Source organism: Pagrus major, chromosome 24 (genome assembly GCF_040436345.1).
Source record: "Pagrus major chromosome 24, Pma_NU_1.0".
NCBI classification, from domain to species: Eukaryota; Metazoa; Chordata; class Actinopteri; order Spariformes; family Sparidae; genus Pagrus; species Pagrus major.
This window is the reverse complement of record NC_133238.1, coordinates 1,524,606-1,544,931: the sequence shown is the minus strand read 5'-3', so window position 1 is coordinate 1,544,931 and position 20,326 is coordinate 1,524,606. Positions and strand designations below refer to the sequence as shown.

Here is a 20,326-nt window from a genome sequence, read left to right as displayed (position 1 = left end):
GTTCTTTGATTCTGCTTTCTGTGTTTAGTTTGCATGTGTTACTGAGGTTGAGAAAATATCTTTATAAAATAACTAGACAAAAAAAATATAAATGTCACTTGAAAAGCTGTACACAATAGAAGACTTAATTATTTAGTCTGTTTTCTGTATTTGCATATCATGTCCTGCAGTGCTTACTTGATAAACTTATATATTTAGTATATAATCATCACTACTAGAATGCTTTGGTATTTGTTGATAACACCAGGCATAAAGCAGCACAGTAAACGATAGAGGAATTGGCTCTAGTAATCCAAAAAGATTTTTTTTTAAATGCTGGGTTAACTCAGCTATTTGAATTTTATTAATGGAATTTATTGCATATTATGCAAAGCTAATAAAAAGATATTAAGTGCATGATCAGAATATTTAAACAGTATTCCCACCATATCTAGAATAGATATAATGCCACTTTTTAAACAGTGTAATAATCTAAATGGTTGTATTTTCTTAATTTCAAAAAATGCATATTTAATTACCAAAACTAAGAAAATTGTAGGTGGAATTATAATTGAGAACAGATGGAGAACAGAAAGATCAATTGCTTTTTATACATGTAAGCACTCACTTGCTGCTTTGTGAAAATCACCTTTTATCCACACTGCACCTTTGAATTTTGGTTCTAACCTACAGCACTAGAACCTGCTATTTCAATTATTACTGAAATTTTAAAATTGTTTTCACACTACCACTCAAATGTTGGGGGTCACCCAAAAACTGTCGATGTTTAATTGATAAATAGATTTCTACTTGAAATGATAATTTTGTTATTCAAACTATGCTTTTGTTAAAGGGACGTCCATTTGCAGCGATTACAGCCTTACAGACCTTTGGCATTTTAGCTGTCAATTTGTTAATAATCTTAAGAAATGTCACTCCATGCTTCCTGAAGCACCTCCCACAACAGCTCAATAGGGGTGAGATCAGGGGCCTCATTTATAAAGCTTGTGTATGCACAAAACAACACTTGAAATATGCGTATGCCACTTTCTAAGCGTACATTGGGATGAAAAAAAAAAAATTGGAGGCACGGGGAATAGACAACACCAATGGTGAGGTGGCGAATAAAAACCATATTGTAGAAATGAAATGTGAAAGGCGTTATTCTACACATAATGACGCATCTCACATTTGATTTCATGATATATCAAACTTTAATTATAGATCCATGTTATAAACATTCAGATCAACAGTGTTGATTGTTTGTGCATGTAGTGAAGGATCATTATTCTACAAACACTTTTCAGTTGTAAAAGACAAAAGCCAACTCAAATGTTCAATCAATATTTGATATGTGCTGTCTCAACATCACAGCCCGGATAGCAGTGGAGAGGACTAGACTGTTTGGTAACTAACCGTTTAAATTATCATCGTCGTTGCAGGAATCCAAGATTAAGTCAAAAAGCATTAAAGAAAGAATACTGTACGCATATCACCAAGTATGATTTTAGTTTCCATATTGTTTTGTGTAAAGTCGCTGCAGTGAACACGTTGGTGCTGTCAGGTGCACAGAGCATACTGGAAACACAGACCTGCCAACATGTACCCATTTTTCGTACTCGGCACACATTTTGACCCTTAAAGGGGAATTGCCGTTTTTTACATCCTGGCCCTTATTTCTAGCATAAAATACGATCATTTACTCACCCAGATAACTTTGGTGTCATTTGGAGTCGTTCGGACAAAATTATATCCAGTGGAGCGCCGCGTATATCCATATAATGCGAGTGATTGGGGCACCGAAGCGCAGCCTCTATATAACGCATTATCTGCCGTGAAACTAGTTCATTTCACCAATATTTTGTTATGATACGCTAGTGCTATTCCCCTCTGAGTCCGGGGTTGCCTGTGATCAACATCTGGGGTCTGTAGGTTGACTTACTAACCTCTGACCTGGATGATGTCATCTCTGAGCGCCGCGCACGCCCGCGACAGCCTTGTTTACCTGTAGTTTGCTACTGCTAGTTTTTTGCAACATGGCTGAATATTTTTCCGATTCTGAGGTGGTGGACGATGACTTTGTTTATGATGGACGTCCTTACCGTTTTTAGCCAGAGTACACGGATGAGGAGCTCGTTGAAAGGAGGATGCGGAGGCAGAGAGAGGAACAGCTGGCCAAAGAACAACAAATGGCTGCACGTCCGCGAGTAGATGGTAACTGGTGGTGTTCTTGTGGACAATGTTCATCTATGACAACAGAGGAGGAATGCCTCTGTTGCTCAGAGTGGGATTTGAGGCCAGGAGATACGCGTCTGGATGTCTCAATAAATGTCTGTATCACAACACTGGAGGATTTCCATTCAATGATAAACCGGGCTGTGGTAGACTTTTTTTCGTGTCCCGAAAGTCAACTGGAAGACCCAGCCAAAGAACACCACCAGTTACCATCTACTCGCGGACGTGCAGCCGTTTGTTGTTCTTTGGCCAGCTGTTCCTCTCACTGCCTCCGCATCCTGCTTTCAACGAGCTCCTCATCCATGTACTCTGGCTCAAAATGGTAAGGATGTCCATCATAAACAAAGTCATCGTCCACCACCCCAGAATCGGAAAAATATTCAGCCATGTTGCAAAAAACTAGCAGTAGCAAACTACAGGTAAACAAGCTGGCTGTCGCGGGTGCGCGCGGCACTCAGAGATGACATCATCCAGGTCAGAGGTTAGTAGGTCAACCTACAGACCCCGGTTGTTGATAACAGGCAAGCCCGGACTCAGAGGGGAATAGTACTAGTGTATCATAACAAAATATTGGTGAAATGAACTAGTTTCGCGGCAGATAATGCGTTATATAGAGGCTGCACTTCGGTGCCCCAATCACTCGCATTATATGGATATATAATTTATATACGCGGCGCTCCACTGGATCTAATTTCGTCCAAACGACTCCAAATGACACCAAAGTTATCTGGGTGAGTAAATGATCGTATTTTATGCTAGAAATAAGGTCCAGGTTGTAAAAAATGGCAATTCCCCTTTAAGTACGCTTGTACGACTTGCTGCTCTTCAGGTACGTATTTTGTTGCATCTCACAGTTCGCCGGTTTCAGTTTCTATGCAAGTTCAATCTATGAAGTTGATTCTGCCGCTGAGCCAGAACGATCTGCGTGTAAGTGGAGTGAAAAGCTTTTGGCCAATCAGAGCACTACATTTTAACACCCTTGCCCACCTGCCCCTCCTAGCCAAATGCTTCGCACGTTCAATTCAATTCAGTGCCTCAAGCAAGCCAGGGTGGCAGGATAACCGATCCCTCTTCGCTCTTCCCGCTTGCTGTCACTGCTCATCGCCTGCATCCCTATAGTTCTCAGCCAATGCAAACAGCATTGAAAAGGTAATATTAAGACGGTGAGTTTACCCGACGGTGTTGTTAACCACTCGTCAAAGTTACTGTGTGTGTGTTGCAAATAGTAGTGTAGCGCCAGTTAAAATTAATGAAGCTTTTACTGGTGGTGGTCTGAAGTATTTTATTCCTCGAAGCAATTCTTTATGACCAACAACAACAACATAAGAGCTAAAATAAAAACAAATAAAAACCCATTAGTCCATACATCTATAGAGGGTTTTCACCTACGTCACGTTCTGGGCAGTAACCCGGATGCGCGGCCATATTGGAGGCACTCGGAGGTAAACACTGCGATGGATAAATGTCCGAAACCACAGAAAAGCTCCTCAAAATGTGTTATAGATGCAAAGGCATACAGAGAAGGACTTGCTCCGCAGGAAGGGGCACGATATTTGGAAAAGTTACGGTTTATTGGTGGTGCAGATCCATACGAGTTGGCTCCCTCGTCTTGGATCAATGACGACCCGGAGAGTCTTCCGTCTATTGCGTATCCTGATATCATCAACTACCTGGTTTTCTCGCCAAGCCCATACACAGCGGAAGACCTTAAACCTTATAAAAGTTTGGAGGCCTATAACCAGATGGTGTGTGGATGGGTGAGGGAGATGCAGTATCAAGTCATCAACGACAGATGTGTTGTGAAGGCCAAAGTAAGTAATGCAATAACGTCTTTAATCAACCTAACCTTAACTGTATGATATCATGAATACCCAAGGTGTAACGTTAGCCAAGGGTTTTTCATTTCAAGGACCTCCAGTTTGATATGCATTAGTCCACAGACCACAGTTTAAACAAATTTAAACAGTTTAAACACACCGATTAAATTCGGATGTTGTCCAGATTTTTGCCTCGTAGATCCTGGTTTAGCTTCGCTAACCACAAGCGCCTCCTTTCCTCTGATAACTTTTGACATTGTTCTCCCTGATTTGTTGTAACTTTTGGCAGTCTATAAAACTCCAAATGTTTTTCACGGTCTGACCGATTGGTACAGCCAAAAACACGGCAATAATTCACCATTTCCTTTTGTTCGACGTTCGGGATCTGCTTGAGTGCGTGCGCTTTGTTTACCTGCTGAGTACCTCCAATATGGCGACTTCCAGTTTGATGACGCTGTGATGACATGCCGTGAAAACCCACTATAATTAGCTTGTGGCATTTAGCTTTACTTTACATAAAACAAACTTAAATTTCAACACAAACATAAATGTACCATAAGCCTTTACCTTGTTGCCACTTTCAACCGGGCTAATAAATCACTCTTGTAGTTTAGTTCAACACCGTAGTTATTAGGGCCCGAGCAGGGAACCTGCGAGGTCCCTATTGTTTTTCGAATGATTAGGGCCCGAGCAGTGAAACTGCAAGGACCCTATTGTTTTTGTAATGATTATTATTAGGGCCCGAGCAGTGAAACTGCGAGGACCCTATTGTAATTGTAATGATTATTATTATTATTATTATTATTATTATTATTATTATTATTTTCCTTTGTCCGTAATGATCGCATTTTTCACTGCCTGAACATACCCCAAAAGTCACCAAACTTGGAATATAGATCAAACCTGGCGAAAAATTTTATAATCTGTTGTCGTTCAGAATTTTCACCACTAGGTGGCGCTACAATCAAGGAAAGTGTGTTTTGGCTAATAACTCCCATATACTTTGTTGCACATTCAAAAACCTTATATCCACGCGTTCTGTGAATTCTGCTGAATCTCCTGATATAGGCCACGGCCATTTGTGTGGCGTTTTTTTTCGCTAGCTCGCGAAATGTCGCAAATCTACTTTTTCGAACTCCTCCCAGGCAATTTCATTGATTTGCACCAAACTTAGCACACAATATCTGTGGACCCTTCTGACAAAAAGTTATTAAAAGAAATTTGGTATTCCAAACAATACTCAAGTTATTAAATAACAACTTCCTGCAGATTTCGTTCCAAACAGGAAGTGTTGCATATCTCCACATTGGTGTGTCCGAATGACGTCAAACTCAGGATCTTACTTCCTCATGAGGCCCTAAGGCTGTGCTAAATTTTGGTTGATGACCACTAGGTGGCGCTCTTTAAATTGAACTATTTCATATCTCGACATCGATTGGTTGGATTAACACAAAACTTGGTACACTCATTGCCACTGCCCTCCTGAGGACAGCTGACAAAGGTGTTACCGATCTGACACTAGGTGGCGCATTGGTGGCAGTTTCTTTTTATATTTGGCACTGTGCCCACACCATAACACTTATGGATATGAAATTGACAGGGGTGGTATAGACCGACCCCTGTAACTCACACACCAAAAATGACCAGCAGGTGGCGCTATCATTAACACAAACCGTTTTTGCCTAATAACTCCCACATACTTTGTCGCACATTCAAGAACCTTATATCCACGCGTTCAGTGAATCTTGCTGAATCTCCTGATATAGGCCACGCCCATTTGCGCCTAGCGTTTTTTTTCGCTAGCTCGCGAAATGTCGCAAACCTACTTTTTCCAACTCCTCCCAGGCAATTTCACCGATTTTCACCAAACTTTGCACACAGCATCAGTGGACCCTTCTGGCAAAAAGTTATTAAGAGAATTTTGATACGCCAAAGAATACTCAAGTTATTAAATAACAACTTCCTGTGGATTCGGGTCAAAACAGGAAGTGTTGCATATCTCCACATTGGTGTGTCCGAATGACATGAAACTCAGGACAGTACTTCCCCATGAGCCTCTAGGGCTCTGTGCAAAATCTTGGCCCATGACCACTAGGTGGCGCTATTTAAATTGAAGTATTTTATATCTCGACATCGGTTGGTCGGATTAACACGAAACTTGGTACACTCATTGCCAATGGCCTCCTGAGGACAGCTGACGAAGGTGTTATCGATCTGACACTAGGTGGCGCTCTGGTGGCAGTTTCATTTTATAAGTGGCACTGTGCCCACACCATAACACTTATGGATATGAAACTGATTGGGGTGGTATAGACTGGCATCTGTAACTCACACACCAAAACTGACCAGCAGGGGGCGCTATCATCAACACAAAACAGTTTTTGCCTAATAACTCCCACATACAATGGCACATGTTGTTAAACTTCATATCTATGTTTTCCATGCATACAGCTGAATTTCGTGATGTAGGTCACGCCCACTTTTGCACTATTTTTCCATTTGCAGATTTGCATAATGCTGCAAACCTACTTTTTCTAACTCCTCCAAAGCAATTTCTGTGATTTTCACCAAACTTTGCACACAGCATCTGTGGATCCTCCTGCCAAAAGGTTATTAAAAAAATTGTGATAGTCCAAACAACGGTCAAAATATAAAACAAGTATTGCCTTCATACTGTTGTCAACACATTGTACTCCATGGCCCAATGACAGATTCTACTACATTTGGTGAAAATTGGCCAATAGGTGGCGCTTTTATTGCTAAATGGCGCAAGAACGAATTGAGTGCCTTCACTTTTGATTCCTCAATGGAAGGTGTTGCATGAACAAGCCCCAAGACGAATAAAACACAGTTTGCATCTCAATAATCATGTTCTTCATTTTGGACACCACTTGTGGATGACCATGTAATTATAGTTATATTCAATAAGTGGTTTGTATGACAAATGTTTTAGTTAAAGTGCTCCAGGAAAAGAAACCACTGTCATTGTTAGGAAAATATTCTTATGTATTCAATTTCATGTAGATTTTGTGTTATCGACTTTTAGTGACAGTTATTATAAATGTAATCGAGTAAAATATTGGCTTTCATGTAAATGCCAAAAAATCAGCAGGACATTGCAGGGAATCGAACCCCATCCCAGTAAACCAGGAGTACCATTACCAGTGCCTTTTGCTTTTTGAGGCTACATGAAAGGTAAAGCAAAACCTCCATTAGCAACAGCATATGACTTGCAGCAAATGATATTATGCAATTACTGCAGTATAGTAAGTGCTATATATGAGCTCAATCTTTTTCAATAAAATGTTTTACTTATGAGAATCCAAATGTGTAGAATTGAGATCAGTGATTAGAATAATTATTACTATTTGTAATAACATGTTTTAGTTAAAAATGCTGTTGTAATGCAGGAAAGAAAACCCTTTTTTATATCTAACAGTTTTTTGTGTGTTATTTTAATGTTTTTATATTGAACACACAATATAGAATTACACAGAACTCCTAAGGAAAAATGCATATATCAATAACTACACATTATGAAGAACTTTTGTTTAGTTTTTTAATATATTTTTGTTATTTTGTATTTTTTTTTATATTGAACACACACTATATATTTACACAAAATTCATAAGGAAACATGCACATATAAATAACTAAACATATCAAAGAACTTTTTTTTATTTTTCATGTCTTGTTTTTGTTGTTTTTTTTAATATATTTAATACAATATAGAATTAAACAAATCTCCTAAAAAGTAAACAAAAATTTCTTGGTGTTGTCCTTAACTATTCTTCTATGTCCTAGATGTCAAAGAACACATGATCCCCTCATGGTCACTGAAATAAGTTGGCACCACTAATGATTCAACAATATGATGTGTTGTTTTCACATACACATGATCAATTAGTGTGCCGTTTTCTGTTGTCGCTTGTTTCACAAATTGAACGAACCCTTTGTTTGCCATAAATTTGGAGATTGATGATGTTTTCAAAATGTCGTCATTGAAATCTCCCATGACAACAATTGTGTCACTTTTTGGATTCAGCCAATCCAGTAATTTGCTTAAATTTTGTTTAAACAGAGTCATGGGATAAGATGGTGGTCTGTAAACTACTGCCATCAATATGTTGTATTTAGTGCAGTGGTAAACCAAACATTCTAAATTTACATTTGGTACCTGGAGAACATTACATGCCAAATTGTCTGCACTATAAACGCCAACTCCACCATGTTGTTGGCCTTGAATTTCTGTCAATATTGGGTTGCTGCTACTGTAGGACAAATTCCTTGGCTGATTATGAAAAACATATCCGTCCATCTTTACAGTTTCAAGTGACGAAACTGCAGGCAGCCATGTTTCTGTAATAGCAATACAGTTAAGCTGCAAATGCTGTGTACACAATGCCAAATCAGATACATGTTGCGTCAAATTCTGCACGTTCATCAAAAACACAGTAAAGGTCTGCGTATTGAATTTGTGCCTTGTAATATTGTTGACCATGAAGGGGGGCATGTTTTCAATTGCATCTTTAATTGTCTCCTTACAATAGATGGCTTTCTCCTTAAAATCCCTAATCACTAACCCTGACAAATTTCTAACCCGACTCAAAGCTACATACGCCTGTCCAGCTGCAAAAATTCTTTCAAGCGACACTACTGCTTCATCTACTGTTAAGCCTTGTACTTTATGTACTGTACAAGCCCAGGCAAGCTTCAGTGGAAATTGCCTACGCATTCCACCCTTTGTAGTTACCCTATCCTCTTCAGGTCCAATGGCCGTGGAACCCATTTCTACTGCAGAGGCAAATGCACAGCGTTTCCTCTTCTGTACGCCTACCCTAGCGTCATCAAATTTAACATACACTGTCTGAGGAAACCTTGTTCTGTCATTCTCTGGATAAGCTATGTGTGTGACAGTGCCACACACCCCATTAACTAGACCGTCCGCTACATCTAAATTCTTAAACAGCATTACACGGGCATCTTTCCCTAAAAGCAGTGTTTCATCCAGACATGTGTCATATGCTCTGGAATGATGTCCTCTTATCAACTCAAGCTTGCCTGTTTTCTTACTGTTCACATAATCCTGAGCCTGTATCTCAACATAATCCGGACAACTCTTCAACAACTGCTGTACATTATGCTCATTTACTTGTCGATTTGTGGGAAATATGTGTAAAGCTGAGCTGTCTTTGCCGGTTTCACAACGTTGTAATATTTCAATGTCGCCATCCAACATAGGGGTACCTTTTGAACGAGTTCTAACTCTGTTCAACAACTCTGCAAATACCTGATCTTTCTGACGAACGATTGTTTTCAATTCTGCTATCTTAAACAAGTGAGACCACAAATCAACACCTACATCATCTAAATACAAAGCTTTTCCTTTCACCGGAGGCAACTGATAAAAATCTCCAACTGCAATTACACTAACATTTCCAAACGGGGAATAGTCACCACATTGCTTAATTTGTCTTAATCTTCCATGGATATAAGCCAATAGTTTGTGATCAACCATGGAGATTTCATCTATTATCAAAAGCTGCAAGCTACTATATTTAGCACGTAAAGAATTCAGCTTCTCCTCACCCAATGGAGTGTAAGGTAAGCGTACATCTTTACCAATACTAAATGCATTGTGAATAGTAGGTGCACTTATATTGTGCGCCGCTATCCCTGTAGGAGCTGTTAGTAGAACGCAAATGTCGTCCGGATCGCGACACACTCTCGACAACAACCTCATTGCCTCGTACTGTAGAGCCTTGATCAAATGGCTCTTACCTGTACCCGCACCGCCTGTAATAAATACATGTATGGGATTTGGCTTTGCTCCATTTACACTATCTAAGCACCACTGCCTAATCTGATAAAAAATACACATCTGTGTCTCATTCAGAGACCTAACTAAAGTCAAACCGTCATGTCTGCAGAGGACATTGTTCCTTTTTTCTAAATGTGCAACATGTTTATTGTTTATTGCTAAATCTGGAATGTTATCTACATGTTCGTCCACTATCTGCTCAACCTCTCTACGTTCTTCTATACACTCTAAACGCTCCAACTCCTGCTCTGGGCACAGCTCGCACCAGGCATCTTCTACAACACCGTCAGTACTGATTCCAGTTTGGATATCATCCAACTCATCTGCATCTCTTTCAAATTTGCATCTGTTCTGATCAACAACTGCTTTAACTAAATGTAGCGATTTATCACCTAATCTCACACGACCATGACTATAGAACTGCTCAAACGTCTCAAACCCTGGTGGTTTGAGCTGCCTGTCTTTACAATATGGCAGGAACAACTGCAAAATGCTCTGATAAAACAATTCCGGATTCTTAGTCTCTGAAAACCGCACGTAACGAACAACGGCAGGCTGCGTACGTGTTCTTTTCACAACAAAACCACAATTATTGTTTAGTTTAACCCTATTGACACATCTTTCATTTTTACTCAAAACACGATACTCTGATGCAAATGTTGCCAAACACATGTCATTAAATGTACTATCCTTTGGCCTGTTCTTGTACCTGTCAACAGTATTCCTCATCCACATATCATCATTGTTAAAATCATGTGATGATGCCTTTTGTTTTAACACACTTAAAGGCAAACTCATTCTAACTATGTTCTCCCCAATTGGCACAAACACAACTTTCCTAGAGCACTCCTTAAGATGCATGTTTGTCAATCTATACACTGCCTCTTGAGCACAAACATCCCTGTTGTGTAAATACACACTTCCTAAATTTTTCAATGCATCTTTCGCGCTTGTATTACCCTCTTTAGCTGCTTCCCTCTGAGCATTTCCTAACAACAACCCCATCTCCTTTTCTGCCTTGGAGATGTAAGAAATAATGTACACGACACAAGCATAGGCATCAACGACATATTGGATGTCTATATTAGCATTCCAGCATTTTAAAAGCGGTTTGCTATACTGATTTATCCAAACCTCGTTCGCCTGCCTCTTCAAAACAACATGCGTTTTCCTGCCAACACGATTGTATGCAGCCTCAAAAACACTTTGATTTAGTCCTAAATGTCTAAACAACTGTTGCACACTATCAAAACTGGCATTCTCATCTGAAAGAGCTGTTTTAATTTTTGTCATAATGGCGACTGCAATCTCTTTTTTCATGATCTCTGGTTTTTTCTGCCCCTCATTTTTGCATGCACAGCTGTCCAATTTCTGTTCTTCATCTACCTTACATTTACAAGATTTTGTGCCATCCTCTTCAGTGACTTGACGTGAAATAAACGTTTTTGCGGACGGAGGCTTAGGAAAATTGAATCGACAAACAGTTTTATTCTTTTTACAAGATTTTGAATGTCGTTTTGAATGTTGTTGCACAGATGTAACAATGTCCAATAATGTTTCATCCTGTGCTGGTAATTCACATGTCACATAGTGATCAATAAATTCAACTACCTCTTCATCTGTGTTTTTATCAATTATAGGGGCATTTTCTATCCAAAAGAGGCAGTGAACATGTGGTGATCCACGCTGCTGGAATTCCACCCTATAAAAATAATCCTTTATTTTGCCAATAGGATTACATGGAGACATGAGCACCTCTCTCAAAAAACAATGCCAGCGAAAATCAAACATTGTGGCTGCAGTGACCGGATTGCCGCGCAAAAGTTGACACCTATCTGCCCATTCTAACTGTTCAGCTGTCTCTGTTCTACCTGCCTGCTTCAAAATACTATTGAGGAGATTTTTCCACCGCATGTCAGCTGAAGAAAATGAACAAAACCAGGTGGGCACACCCAACTGACGAACACAAGCCATCAAATCGCGCTGGGCTCCCTGCCAAAAAGATGGGGTACCTCTAATGGGTTTAAGAAAACGAAACCCATCATCAAACTGTAACAACTTCTTCAAAGATTCTTCATCAGTCAATAAATTTTTGCTAACTTTTTGAGATGTAGCACCTCCTTTACCCTTCCGCAATGCTATCGATACATTTGACACAACCTGTTCTACCTCAGATAAGTACTGAGCAAAAAAGATATATTCAACATTTTGTGCAAATCTCCCATCAGCATGTAAAATCCTGTTATTAAAGTAACGTGACAAAGTCAAACGATGTTGTCTACTATCACGATATGTACCAAATCCATTAGGAAACAACACCGGGAAGCATTTTGCTTCATTTGTATGATCAGACAACAACCTGACAGGAGAGTTACCTTCTGCTGGAGCAACATTCAATATATCATCAAAATATTGATCCAGTGTTTCCTGACCAATATCTACAGGCATAAGACAAGTGTCCTGGAACATGCAATGTTGTTGTCTATCATGCAAAAGCTCATCTTCCCCAACATCTGCACATATTTCACCATCACAATTGCAATCAGTATCCTTTTCCCTACAGAACTGGTTTATCCATGCTTCATTAAACTCTACATCTTTATAATGTACATTTGTCTGTTTTAAATATTGCAAAGCCTGCCTTATACGCATACTATCAACAAACTGATACTCATAATGTCCTTTATAGGTAAGCTTCCGCTTCAACTTTACTGGCAACAAAGATCCTTCCATGTCTGTACGTGGCAGCAAATTGCTCGTCTGCACAATATTTGCAGGAACACAAGTTACAGGTCCATGTACTCCATTTTGCCCACCTTTAGGCAACGCCAACATCTTCATAAACAAAATATGCAACGCAATCAAATGTTGCTCTAAACTATTCAAACACGCCAATTGTGGTGGAATGGGACAAACAGCCAAATTGTTCAGTGTACATTCAGGTGGCACCACACCCTTACTAATCTTAGAATGACACGTGCTACAAATCCACAGTTCTCCTTTAGCTGTATCCAACCATTTACACGGCAATATGCATTCCTGATGACATTTATGTAAATATTCTTCACTAATACATTCATCTGCAATTAAACCTATTTCTTTCCTTTTAGTATAGTAATCTCTTTTACACTTCAAAACCTGATTCTTAAACAACCCTCTGTGGCACACACAGCATACAAAATCTGGGCCATCTTTAACTTTATCCCAAAACTGTTCTGTAACATAATCAAACTGCTCTGCCTTTTCTTTATTTTGTTCCCTTTTCAATTTGTTTCCTGATATAACACGTTTCTTATGCTCAGCACTTCCATGGTACTTACTTGTACTCATGGCTTTTACATGCTGCCTATGAACTTCACTTTCCCTGTATTTCTTTTTACTCATGTCCTTAACATTATGCTTATGTACTGCATTTTGCCTATATTTCAATTTGCTCATCTCCTTAACTTTATGCTTATGTAATACATTTAGCCTATATTTCATTTTACTCATCTCTTTAACTTTCTGCTTATGTAATACATTTAGCCTATATTTCATTTTACTCATCTCCTTAACTTTCTGCTTATGTAATACATTTAGCCTATATTTTATTTTACTCATCTCCTTAACTTTATGCTTATATAATACATTTATCCTATATTTCGTTTTACTCATCTCTTTAACTTTCTGCTTATGTAAAATATTTTGCCTATATTTCATTTTACTCATCTCTTTAACTTTCTGCTTATGTAAAATATTTTGCCTATATTTCATTTTACTCATCTCCTTAACTTTCTGCTTATGTAAAATATTTAGCCTATATTTCATTGTACTCATCCCCTTAACTTTATGCTTATGTAAAATATTTTGCCTATATTTCATTTTACTCATCTCCTTAACTTTCTCCTTATGTACTACATTTTGTTTATATTTCATTTTACTCATCTCCTTAACTTTCTCCTTATGTACTTCATTTTGTTTATATTTCATTTTACTCATCTCCTTAACTTTCTGCTTATGTACTACATTTTGCCTATATTTCCTTTTCTTGATTTCAATGACATTCATCCTATGCAAAACATTTGTCTTATATTTCCCTTTACCAATTTCCTTGATTTTCTCCCTATGCAAATCATTTTCCTTGTATTCCATTTTTCTTTTTAAGTTCTTTTTACATTGCAAATACTTAGAAGAACTAATATGACTTGGTTTAAATGTAAATGTGGTCGGCTCTTGTGTAGACACAGTACTATGCTGCTGTTGTATAACATTGTCTTCAATATTAATAACTTCTTCAGCTACACAACCTATACCTATAACTGTACTTGAAGTCACAGCACAAACGCTACTCTCTCTACTTTTCTGTCTTAAATTGTACCGTCCAAAACGAGACACGCTCACTTTGCAGTACCTATAACAAGTCTGCATCTGAGGCTGCATGACACAAACAACAGTCTCATAATGGTTACCATTACAATTCTCTAAATACACTGCCTGATTGGACAACTGCTTATTCTTGCAACTGTATTCAAGCCAGCGATCACCACAAAATGTGAAAATATTTACTCCTAAACAATCTGCTGCTGCTTGAATCTCCACTTCAGTGGCCCAACTACCAAGACAGTGCATTCTTGATCTACTCAGATAATCTGACATTGAGGAATACTCAGGACGCAAAGTATATGCTAGAGGATTGGCACGTAATTGCTTAAACACAGCTAATCTAATTTTTCTATGATTGTTCTCTGTGCCACACACAGCTTGACTAACCGCTCTAAAGAAACAATTACCATCACCAACTATTTTCTCGTTCTTACAAGGAGCCCCTAATGCACCAACCTCTGTTGATGCCAGATCAAGTTTCTGTGACTCTACGTTCAACTGTTTGCACAAAGCTTGTGCAACGTGACTACGCAGCGGATTGAACTCAAAACTTTTACTTATCACATCACTGACAAATACAACGTCTGAATTAACCACATTCACGTCCCTGCTTTTACACTTTTTCGATCCATGATTACCCACTGAAATCTTGCGTTTCACACCTCTCTGACTGTTGTTGTCAAGTGTTACCTGTTCAGTTGACACACTAAGTGCTGGCTGAACAGGTAAGCTACAAACAAACTCAACCTCTCTTCTTTCCTCATTTGCACTTTGACTTTTGTGAGTGACACAAACACCAGCAATCTCAAACAGCTTTGGAGCGTTCATTGCACTCGTAAATTTACATATGTGATCAAACACACGATCAAGGCAACTAAAATAAACAACAACACTAAACCCGTTAACATCTACCATGCCATCTGCATCGCGTGCATGAGAATCAACAACGGCATACTGCCCATCTCGACCAATGATACCACACGTGGTGCCACTCACAGTCAGAAAGCATGTGTCATATTTGCTAAACATCTTTCCCAAACCATTCCTGAGAGTGGTGTACACACCTGCATCAACAAGCTGTCCCTCAACAACATCAACATCACCAGAAACGTAGTCACCATACTCAAACTGAAATTTCTCTCCATCAATAATGGACTCTTTGGGCAAATCTGGAACACACAGCAGTTCAGAACTCCCGCTGATGGAATTACTTTCACGCAACGACGTGTAGAGCTCGTCCCCTAACTCTACAACCTTATCCAGATCGCCAGACTGCCACAAAAACACAGTATCGATGCTGTGTTTGGCTAAAGCTACCAAACTGACAGCCATACACTGGAGCCCTCCGTGTTGGAACCGAGCGTCCCCTTGGTGAAAACTTCCCCTGATTGATCTTACGTCACTCTCTGGCCTGACCGAAATGATGTCCTCAAGCTCTGCTGCAACGCTGACGTCAACAGTCTCGCCTGCAAACAATGTAGCACTCTCCCTGTTGCCATGTACTGGACACAACATGACAGAAATGCCATAGACGGCATACCACTTTGCACCTAAAGAGTTCTTCAAACAACTGATGTGAAGCATCAAGTCATTAAGGCACGTGTTAAAGACAGCCACAGACGTGCCAATACTTGATGCCATCCCAGATGCATCACGTGTGCCACAATCAACAACCACAAAGTACTCGTTATGAAGAACAATGGCACTAACCGCACCTTCGAGGTTCAACAGACACGTGCCGTGGTTAAACAAATGCTCTTGCAGCTTCTCGTACATCAAAGTGTCCTCCTCCAGCCAATTAAAATCACTACATGCTGGAGGAGGAATCGCTACCTGCCACTGCCTGCCAAACACGTTGTGCTGTTGAATCAACTTGCACAACTGCTGTTCACTGCCGCTCTTTTGCCTAGCTTCAATGTAACTGGCCAGTTTGCCACCTTCTACACTTATGCTATCAATATCTGTCCCTTTCCACGTACACACTGGAGAAATGACATGTTGCATAACTGCTGCAACACCACATGCCATGGACGTATTTATGTCATAAGTGACAGGTGCACTTCTGACATTACTACCAGGAATAACAGACTGCAAGGTCTCTGCACACCTGCAAGAAATGGGGTTAACGTCACCATTACCTTTGTTGAATCTTGGTGTGGGCAAGACACCAAGATCGACGACAGGCTGTAGGTCCCCTCCCTGCGCAGCGACAACATTGGCAAAAGCAACGGTGGCAACCTAAAAGAAAACAAAAACACCATTAAATGATCTGGATAAAGAAACTATACTACTATTATAAAAAGGTAGTAGACACACATTTAGCACAAACTGTACTAACCTCGCCACTGGCGTCCACTTTCACATGAGCAGTTGCAGGCAGTGGCACGGGTTTCACCACGGGCAAAGCTCTCGCCAAGACCTAGAGAAGATTTTTTCCAATGATTATCCAATTATTGCCATAATACTGCAGACATGCACAAAAAAGCAATCTTAATAACTCAAATATTGAACAAAATCAAGACAAACCTTCTGGCTCGCAGAAGTCTGACGATGTTCCACTTTTGGACGCTAATGGAAGAAAAACAAAATACACTTTATTAAGCCATATTTGAGCAAAACCCATTGTGGACCATATTGTGCAATTTTGCATGTTGTTGTAAGTGTATCAGGAAAAAGGAGATACTAAAAAGACTTCAACAAACCAAGATATACAACTTGTAGCAATATACCTTTGAGCTTCGTGGAACAGCAGTTGAATCAGGGGTAGGAAAATGGGACGGAACAGCAGCATCCATCGCAACCAACACAGAACTGCTGAACCAAACAGGGTTTGGCTCAATGAAGCACTGGCGTAGTGCACTTGCATCAACCTTTAAAATACATATACAGAATGAATGCTTTGTCAAAACGCCATCATCTAATCAACAATCGTGTCTAAAACAGCCTATGTCACATTTATCATAACATACCTGCTGCTGAACCATCCTCTCTGCACCAAAGGACTGTTCAAGTTCCTCAGGTGCTCTCCTCTGTAAAGACAAAATAAGATATTTTGTATTAAACACCCTGTCAACCATTACACAGGTCAGCTGATAAATATTACATCAAACACAGCACTATAATGTGTAAACAATTACCTTCCCGCCCTTGCCAACAGTTGTCCACCCCGAGGGGTTTGATGGACGAGGTACGGTGACCTGTCCCGTGACAACCACCTTGGGGACGACTTGCCTACGAGGCGGCGACGTTCTGGGAGCAACCTGTACCTTTGGTGTTGGAGGCTGCAGTTGTTCAAACGCAGCCGTCCACAGCAGCCCGGCTAGAATGGGCATGCCGTCACTATCGCTGAGATGAACCTGTGAAAATAACAAAAATGAAAAGATTAAATGATATGGATCTACAATAAACTTGTCATTCAACTACAGAGAAAGTTTAGATGACACTAGGTGTTCTACTTACACCATCTCTGCTCCACAGCTCACGACGGTTCATGGGGAAATGCTCAGCAATAGGAAAGTACCTGACACCTAAAAAAGAAAAACAAAATACATTATTGTAATATGTCTATTAAATTTTAAAGGAACAATTATGGAAATTATAATATTCATTCAAACAGTCTGCCTAACAACAAATGATGCATTGTACATGGAACTGTTGTCAAACTACTGTTTTAAAGCTTACCCATACGTGCTGACACACGGCGGAACTCTTGACGCATGAAGTCTTGGTGAAGGACTTCAGCAACCAAACGAGGTGGGAAGTCCACGACACACACCTGTAGACCAAACTGGTTGTTAATAACAATTACATTTTTACTGAAAATGCCATAACTAAAAATATAAACATACATTATTCTGCAACAGTTCATACAACTACATTTACTATGGTAATATATCAATCAATACAATAGACAAAAACGTACGTTACACCATCGCTCGCAGGCAGCGTGCAGGAGCTTAGCGAAGTCTGCCCCTGCCTCATCGATGGTCCTGCTGGATGTCAGGTTGTTGCTGGGTGCCAAGACCAGGACTGCGTCAGGAGACAAAGGAACAGCAGCATGCAGCAACTCAGTCCTCAGCTCCCTCGCACAGCCCCCAGGCGTGGACATGATGCCAAAGGAGAGGGAGCCCTCTGGCATCGGGACAAAGCCATCTGCGATAGCACGCAGATGGGAATCTCCTACAAGAAGAACAAACTGGAAAAAAGATTGGAGTGTTATTGATTGAAATTCAGTAATTATTACAAGTCCTCTTCTTCTTCTTCTTATTATTATTAATATTATTATTAATATTATTATTATTATTATTATTATTATACCTTCTCGTCAGGGAGTTGGCACGGAATGACCAACTTGTGCTGTCGTCCAGTCAGTGACGACTTTGGCCATGCTCGCACAGGGTTGCGGTAACCAGTGCCGTGCTCTAATAATACACAGAGAAAAAAAAGACACCAAGATACAGTTAATTAAAGCTTACAAATCATCATCAGAAATCATGTAAATGCAACACACCTTGCCACTAGGCAAATATGTACACCATTCACATACAAGGACAAATTGTACATACCAGCGTCAGAGACATTAGCAGACTGCTGCGGTTCCACGTCGACCGTTCGCCGTTCTGCCATGCGTCTTTTGGCTGCCTCCGCACGACGAAAAGACTTGCCCCGTGGCATCTAAAAACATGTAAACAATTGATTAATATTAACATTACAACTCATCTTTAGCCTGCAATAAGTACACAAATACATGTCAACACACATTTAACAAGTAAGCAATGATGGAATAAGAAGAAATAAAATTGTTACTTGAAATATTCATACACACAGAAAAATACTACACTAAAATATTGATAGTTTACTATAACTCTTGTATTATGTTTGATTGCCCCTTAAACTCGACCTCTTTGTTTAGTGTTCCTGGTAAAATTTGACCATTCTGGTTTAACTGCTCTTACATTAACATTACAAAAAACATCATTCAAACATAATCAGCACCAACTTCTACTTAACACCTTTTAATGGTGTAAATAATGTATCCAACTAGCAATGAACATCAATTACTGCAAGGAACATCCAAACAATAAACACTGAAAATCAAAAAATACATCAAAACAGAGATTACATTCACAGAACATCAGAAAATGAACATGAAAAGTCATCTTTGTGTGTGTGAGTGAGTTAAATGAGTTGACTGAGTGACTGAGTGAGGAGAATGAAATAATCTAAGACCCATTCATTTCCTGTACCAGTCATTTTTGACCAGGAAAACACAGAAATTATGTCCATGTACCCATTTTACAACAACATTCTCCCAAATACATAGGTAGATTCATGTAAACAATAATTACTAAGAAGCTTTTTACACCTACTATACTGTCGTTCTACACTTTGATAATATTGCTAAATTAGGAGAACAGTAGACTGCCGATCGGTAAGTTGCTGCCGCGAAGTTCAAAACTGTACTCCAGCCAATCATGGCGCAAAACGCCTCGAAGTTGAAATTTACTCCCGACAACCACCGCGCCACAACGCCGGCGAAATTTGAAATATACTCGCACAAATCGCATCCTATAACGGAGTAGTTCACCAGTGCGGAGATGTGAAACTTGAAAAAACTTTGATATTAAAATAATTGAACATTGTCAAAGGACTGACATGCTAATAGCACGTAGCTGAATAAGCAAACAAACCAAAGCACTCATATGCTACAAAACATGTGGTTATAATCTGTGCTAACAACCAACCACCTCTCCTATAACTACAGGACAGCTGTTTCCAGTAGCTACAGCAGGACAAAAGCTCACTAACGTTTAGGTTATTTAGAACAAAACATCCAAAGGTTTTTGCTGCAGAGCAATGCTAATCAACGTTGCTAACTAGCTGTCTCGTTACAACAAACCAGCCAAAACTGTGACATAACAACACTAATTATACTCATTTCCAAAGCACATACACGTAATTTACCTTACTGAAGTTACTAGTACTGTAGATACTTCAGAAATAGACATTCAAAATTACAGGTCGATGAGGCAGCTAGCATAGACGTTAGCTCGTATCGCGGCACAAAGAAGTCCTCTCTGTGCCGCGATGGCAAACAGCGGCCTTAATCAAA

At 39.6% G+C, this 20,326-nt stretch overlaps 1 protein-coding gene across 1 annotated transcript; it reads right to left on the bottom strand.

Moving 5' to 3' along the window:
• Positions 1 to 7,824: 7,824 nt before the first annotated feature.
• On the bottom strand, positions 7,825 to 18,888 carry LOC140992422 (uncharacterized). The gene is made up of 13 exons (XM_073462724.1): positions 18,780 to 18,888; positions 18,532 to 18,635; positions 18,137 to 18,409; positions 17,896 to 17,989; positions 17,674 to 17,741; positions 17,352 to 17,570; positions 17,184 to 17,243; positions 16,944 to 17,084; positions 16,553 to 16,633; positions 15,673 to 16,452; positions 14,233 to 15,618; positions 13,253 to 13,356; positions 7,825 to 13,198 (listed from the first exon to the last, which is right to left on the bottom strand). The coding sequence occupies exons 1-13, from the start codon at positions 18,886 to 18,888 to the stop codon at positions 7,825 to 7,827; spliced, it is 8,793 nt and encodes a 2,930-aa protein (XP_073318825.1).
• Positions 18,889 to 20,326: the final 1,438 nt, after the last annotated feature.